We start from the raw sequence: 7,335 nt of genomic DNA, 5'->3' as shown, positions 1-7,335 counted from the left end.
AACATAGCTCGTAAGGAAATCTTTTGTATTGGTATTCAAAATTTTACAACGTTATCTTTTTTATTGTTCCCAATCTAACTAAAATGATCACTGGATTCTGTTATCGTAATGGCTTCAGCATGTGTCATTCTCCCTCTTGTGGTCACAGTTGGAATGACTCATGAAAGATTGATTCCTCAGGTAAAGAAGACACTGGTTGTCTTGAGAAGAATAGTTCCAAATAGGACATTTATACCTATTTACTGGTATATTATACCACATGGAACAGTTCTTCACCTATCTGAAAATACCACCATTAGATTTACAAGCCTCCTGTAATGTGGTAAATATTGTAAAATGAGAATACTGGGAGCTTGTAGGTCCAAAATAAACGTCTGTAACACATGAAGTCCAGAATAAGCATTTGTAGCATATGGTTTTTTTAACATTTATCTTGGGCTTAAACAATTCGTGGTCATTCAATTAGATTTAATTACATCTGAAAGACAAGGTCCTGTTCTGAACCACTTACATTTTAAACAAATTAGGTCATTTCCTTTAGCAGTTGTAAATTAAGTGCCTGAGAGATACCGAATGACCAATTTACCAGATGCCTCCCTTTGTTCGATAAGGTTTACATATTCCAGATGTAGCATACATGCCACAACTTTTGTGTGAACATGTTTTTTTTTTCACCCCAACCCTGAATAAAAAATACTGTATATATTGTAAATACATTATCTTGTTAACTCATTCAGTGCTTGCAATCTGCCATCTGCAAGCTAAATGAGAGGCACAAAAAGAAATGGTTTCTGTCCATCATTCTACCTCAAGCACATCAAGGGCAGCAGTTGGTCTGCTTACAGTACCACAGGCATCTCCCTGGATAATGTGATTACAATTCTAGAAGAGGAAGCCTACAAGGGAAAATAACTTAACTCAAACTGCTTTCAGTTACAGTAAACAGATTTTTTTTTATTTTATTTTTTTAAATTAAAGTTTCATGCTGAACGCTCATGTTTCCATGGTCTGTCTTGGCAGATGTAAAAACGTTGTGTTGAATAACTCCTCTAGATTAGCAATTCATTTTGAGTTTTCATTTTATGTGTTATCCACATTGTGTAACAGCCTGATGCAGAAAACATCCATTTCTACTTCAAATGTTAATTTTGATTGCTCTTATAATTATACTGTTTTTAAGCATAGCGACATTTCCAAATGTTGAATGTTGTTTGTTTTGTTACAATTCACCATTTAAAAGTTTTCATGTTAACCATACGTTGCGACATATCTGTGTATATATATTATATATATATATATATATATATATATATATATATATATATATATATATATATATATATATATATATTAGGATCTAAATAATGCAATGTGTGCCCTACTTGTGCTCCAATACTAACGAGCCAGTTTTAAATTGAACCAGGTCTATTCCATGCCTGTATTTATTTCCCTTCAGCTACTAGCAGCAATGATTTACTTTATCTCAGTTTAAGAATATAGATAGCAAGCATCATTCTGCACATAATCCCTGTGAGTGGGTTTTTTTGTGACACAAATATGTAAACAAAGCATTTTCTGGGATTACATACCGTATCTCTGGATTTAAACACAGCAAACAGCATCTTAAATCAGGACAGCTGTCACAACCTGAAATGGGCACTTATTATGGGGAAAAACGTTAAATGACATATACTGTAATTAAAACCCAGATACGTATGAGATTGTAAAAAAAAAATAAAATAAAAACAACATCCCTGGTTATTTGAAGCTTCTACTCTAAACAATAGAATCTTGCACACCAAAAGGTTGAGACGTGCTACAGTGAAGTACAATACGACCTCTCACACAAGTCATCAGCACTCCACTGGTGATTTATTATTAGTACATCAAAATAAAAAAAAAAAACACACTTCAGTAAAGTGTGCCGTTCACACTTTCAACAACAGATTTCTCTCTGAAGCCAATGGCTTCTAAAACAAGATCCTTAATCTAAAATAAGATCCTTGAACTTCTGCCTGTTTATCACAATGTGGTTGCCCTAGCAATAATGTGCATTTACAAGATGATATACCATCATTCCACACCGTATGTTAACAGTTCAGACCCTCACTCCACCAGGATTCCTGGCTGATGTTAAATGAAGATTTCAAATTTGATATCAATAAAAGAAAAAAAAAAACCCTGCAATATAATAAAAGAAAAAGAATAAATGAGCCAAGATCTATTTATTAGCCTGACAGTTATCGTTACAGATTTGATAACAACTTTACAATCCTTACAGAATTTACATCATAAAAAAAAAAAAAAAAAAAAAGGTTTCCTGTCCGTGTTACATAATGCAGTTCTGTCAAATACTACAGAAAAATGAAGTCACTCCCTGGACTTCCATTCCATTCCACTGCACCACAATGCAGCTGTCGGTCAGAACAGTAGAAGACAAAGCCATATAAAAGACAGAATGCTGATGATTTAAATAACAATATGTAACACATGGTTTGCAACACTGGGTAGATTTATGAGAAAGTCACATGTTCTTGAGTTTACTACTGTACTTGCAAGGACTGTAACATGCTTCTACAGCCACGTCATTATATACATTCTGACTGTCATTACGCATCAGTAATTCACCTATGCATTCTAGCTCATTTGAATCTATGCACTCATGCTGATATGGCTGTGTAGCTGTGCCTGTTGTGCAAAATAGCTCAACGCGTAACCCTAAGTCTTAAGGTTTCTGATTGATATAAGCATATCTAGGACAGAGTGCATAGGCCTGCAGCCGTCTTCATAGTATAGTTATGTATTTATTTTTTCTATAAGTGGAGGTCAAGTTAGTTCACATGTTGACAAGCATGCAATTTCTGTATGCATTGCACATATAACACAAAGCAATTAAGTGTGCAGAAAATAGACTTCTCACCCTTTCACAAATATAAGATTTATAGACTAAATACAAGTGTTAAAAAAAAAAGTGGTGGGTCCTTCCTTTCTCACACATGAGACACTTTCTGAGATTCTCGAGCTTGCTTGATGCTATATAGCCATTTGATGACTCTGGCATTCCTTTCGACAGCAGAGATGCCATATGGCACTCGCTCATTGGCATCTTCATCATCAGTCAGGTTGTCATTGCTGTGCCGCGACTGATCACAGTCAGAACTAATCATGCTTGCACTGCGAAAGTTGAGAGAGATTATATCAGAGTTTGCCCGGGTGAAATTCTCCACTCCAAAGTTTTCAAGTTCTTCAGGATCCAGTCCACAGTAGTTAAAAAAACGTTCAACATCTGCACTGGCTCGTGCATATCGGTCACTTAGATCAGACTTTGATCTATGCACAGAGGGCCTCCTGCTCACTCCATTATCAGGCTCTAATGTGTCAGTCCCAGATGATTTCAGTGTATTGCAAGCTGTAACGCTGGGTTTAGGTGGTAGAGGTGGGGCCAAACTACTACTAGGCATAGCTTTTGATGGCTTGCCATTGCATACCCTTCTAATGTCTGATGAGCTATAAGATACATGTAGTGATGACTCACTTGACTGCTCTTCAAAAAGACGTTTGCTAATATTTAAATTACTTCCTTGGGGACTTGAGTGGCTTTGAGTAGGGAACACCTTAAGCGACTCTGCAAAAGACCGTCTGTTCAGCTCTGTAGATTCTGACCTGTGGGGAGCCCAGCTTCTGGCACTGTGTTTATGCACTGTCCCTGAGGAAGAGCCCTCTGAACTGTTAATTATATTTTTCAGAATTTCCAGGTTCAAGTTTTCTCTTTTTACACTACTGTCTGTCTTAGAGTTGTTGTTTGTTGCCTTTAATGCCGGACTGCTCCCTGCCCGTTTGATAACTGAGCCGACTGGTGGTTTTGCCGTTACTGCTGGCTTCACAGGCTCTTGCTTTGCATTTATCACCTCTTGACTCTTCACATATTTAGCTTTGTCTGCTTCCAGTCTCTCTACTGCACTGAGTCTTTTAGGGTTCGGTTCTGCCTGCCTACGGAAATAGTCTGGCCCTTTGTTCAGTATCCGGAGAGGTACTGCTGAGGTAAAGGTGCTTGCTGGGCTGGCAGGTTTGACCATGCTATCTGTCTGTAGTGTTTCTGTAGGCATGTTTGATGGATTTTCCCCAGCTGCCGTTTTGGATTCCGTGGTAGACTCTCCTCAGAGTACGGAATAGAAACATGTACATCAAGCCCGATGAATGGATGAAGAATCCTTTCTCCTCTGACTATTAGCAGCAAGGTCTCATTTCACAGCTCATTAAATAACACTGCATTCTCTTTACAGGCAGCCTTTGTACAAAAAAAAAAAAAAAAAAAAGGGGGCCACCAGTCTGTATTAATCTGCTTCAGTGATTTACTTTAGGCCAATGAAGGACGTAGGAATTCTGCCTCTTCCTTTGTGCTCAATGCAGGCAGTTATCTGAAACACAGAATAACCAACCATGTGTTAGCAGTGGAGTGACATCACATCTATAGCAACAACAAGGAAAACTCCTTGTTGTTGGCTGGCAATCTTTAAAGCTGGAGTCTCCTTTCAGACATGTAACGTGTCTAATAAAACACATGATTTAGGAACACGCTTGAAGTATAAAACAGTTATTTTTGCAATACTTTCTTTGCCATTTATGTGCTATAACATATTAAATGTAAATTATTTTTGCTTTATACCCATAACATTTGTTTAGTTCAATAATACATTCAATAAATGTGTCAAACTGAAAGGTTATAAATAAATTATTGTACCATATGACTAATGCAAATTAACACATTACATAAATTAATACAAATATTACATTTTGATTAGGTACTGTCCTACACAAAACAGACAGTAACATAATGCATATTATAACTGAAGCACATATTAAAATAAAAAAATAAATAGAAATGAAGATTACAATATCTTCTGTATAAGAAATCCATTTTGTAATTCATATGCATTGGTAGATTTACTGACAGTTTTGGATTTTCCTTGTCAGAAGTCAAAAGGGGGAAGGAAAATCCTACAATATATACAAGTGGCTCTCTTTTTAAACTTGTGGCCTTATACTTTTGTGTACAGCTACCGATGCACCACAGTTTAGTAAGAATGGTCTTATCTCTATACTTAGCAGTGATGAAAAATAAACACAGATTATCTTTGCGTGTTTACAGAAACATGTTGGCAAAAAGGAAAGGTTACAGAACTTCTAAAGGGTCAAGGAAGGTTTTGCCATTTAGTTTTTTAATATTGTTTCTACAGTGTACCATGACAAAGTAAAATGTGACTAATGCAATGTCAAGTGTCTCTCTTAGTGTCAAATTCTTCCAAAGTCACCTCTCTTGTCTCATGACAGCAACAAACTGCAAAGGCAGCTATCTGAGGTGACATAAGAATTCTTCAGTGAGATGCATTGTCACCTCAAACTGCTGTCTCTTAGGAATCACAGTAACAAAATATATTAAGATTTGTTTTCAAAAGACATTATTTCAGTGTACCAAACTTACCGAGTTCAAATGAACTGGGGAGATCCACTTACAGTTCAATGCATAATTAATCAGACTGGCTTTAATAGCCTCTACAGCGGGTCAATATTGGCTCTGCTTGTACTGAACTAACATTTGTTGATATGCCAACATTCAACTAAAAAAATCATCTACAATGAAGAAAACTGAATGCATTTAAACACAATTTCCCATTTTTTGGATTGAATCCCCTAAACAGATTATGAAATTTACAACAGTCATAAGGTATAGGTGCAGTATTACAATAAGAATGGTTTACACAAATCAAACGGTACATTGCACAGGAGGTATCATTTTAGGTTCTATCACTTCTGTTTTTAAATAAAAGTTTAGTAGCTAATATAGTTAAGTATACAGTAGCATATCCATGAACACAGTAAACCCTCGACTGTATAAATCTGTAAGTCTCTTGTTTTTAAATTAAAATTAGCTGAACAAAGTGTCTGTTCTCTTAAAGAGTAAGTAGCAGGGTTCTGAAAATTATAGCGTTACACGCCCCCAACTGTTTAAATAACATACATGGCATTTTTATTTTCATTGTTAACACCCAGACAACTTTGCACACTTATAACTTTAAAGTCTGTTTCAAAGCTCTTTTGAAAATGTCCACTCTAGTGCACTGATAAGTGTAAGGATTATTGCCCACATTGTCAATCAGGCAACAGCAAAAAAATCCATGATGTGGTACGGAACAAAAAAGCCACAGCACTTATTACACACACACTAGAAAGTCTGCACCCCCTTTCAAAATGTTCACCTTTTGTTGCCTTATAACCTGGAATTCAAATACATTAAAATAGTTTTTTTTTTTTTTTTTTTTTCCCCATTTATCTACACATCCTACCCCACAACTTCCAAGTGAAAACAATATTCTAGAAATTTGTACAAAATTAATTACAAATAAAAACTGAAATAGCTTGGTTGAATAAGTGTCCACCCCCCTTGTAATAGCAATCCTAAAATTAGCTCAGGTGTAACCAATCGCCTTCAAAATTAAGGGGCACACACCAAGTTAAGGGGCCTCCACCTGTGTTATATTTTAGTGATTCACATGATTTCAGGATAAATTCAGCAGTTCCTGTAGGTTCCCTCTGCTGGGTAGTGCATTCCAAAGCAAAGACTCAACCATGAGCACCAAGGCGCTTTCAGAAGAACTCTGGAACAAAGTTGTTGAAAGGCACATATCAGGGGTTAGGTATAAAAAAAAAAATATCAAAAGGCCTTGAATATCCATTGGAGCACGCTCAAGACGATTATTAAGAAGTGGAAGGTGTATGGCACCACCAAGACCCTGCTTAGATCAGGCCGTCCCTCCAAACTGGATGACCAAGCAAGAAGGAGACCGATCACAGAAGCTACCAAGAGGCCGATGTTGTTTGGCGCAAACCCAACACAGCGCATCACCCAAAGAACATCATCCCTACTGTGAAGCACGGTGGTGGCAGCATCATGTTATGGGGATGTTTCTCATTGGCAGGGGCTGGGGCACTTGTCAGGAAAGAAGGGAAACAGAAGGGACAGAAGTTCACCTTTCAACATAACAACGGCTCACAGCACACAGCCAAAGCTACACTGGAGTGGCTAAGGAACAAAAAAGGTAAATGTCCTTGAGTGGCCCAGTCAGAGCCCCGACCTAAATCCAATCAAATTTGTGGCATGACTTAAAGATTGCTGTCCCTTAACGCTCCCCAAGGAACTCGACAGAGCTTGAATAGTTTTGTAAAGAAGAATGGTCAAATATTGCCAAATCTAGGTGTGCAATGTTGGTAGAGACCTATCTCAACAGACTCACAGCTGTAACTGCTGACAAAGGTGCTTCCACCAAGTATTAACTC

General features: G+C 37.2%; 1 protein-coding gene across 3 annotated transcripts in view; it reads right to left on the bottom strand.

The window, feature by feature from the left end:
* Positions 1–1,373: 1,373 nt before the first annotated feature.
* Positions 1,374–7,335, bottom strand: part of LOC121313447 (protein FAM110B-like) — a 68,801-nt gene continuing 62,839 nt past the window's right edge. For all 3 annotated transcript variants that reach the window (XM_041245976.1, XM_041245979.1, XM_041245977.1), the window contains exon 2: positions 1,374–4,418. In XM_041245976.1, coding sequence (XP_041101910.1) covers positions 2,991–4,106 — 1,116 coding nt within the window. In that variant the 5' untranslated portion in view covers positions 4,107–4,418 and the 3' untranslated portion in view covers positions 1,374–2,990. The remainder of the gene's footprint in view (positions 4,419–7,335) is intronic.

The sequence above is a fragment of the Polyodon spathula genome, chromosome 3 (assembly GCF_017654505.1).
Source record: "Polyodon spathula isolate WHYD16114869_AA chromosome 3, ASM1765450v1, whole genome shotgun sequence".
Lineage (NCBI taxonomy): Eukaryota > Metazoa > Chordata > Actinopteri > Acipenseriformes > Polyodontidae > Polyodon > Polyodon spathula.
The sequence above is the reverse complement of the archived record's forward strand: the minus strand, read 5'-3'. Positions and strand labels throughout refer to the sequence as shown.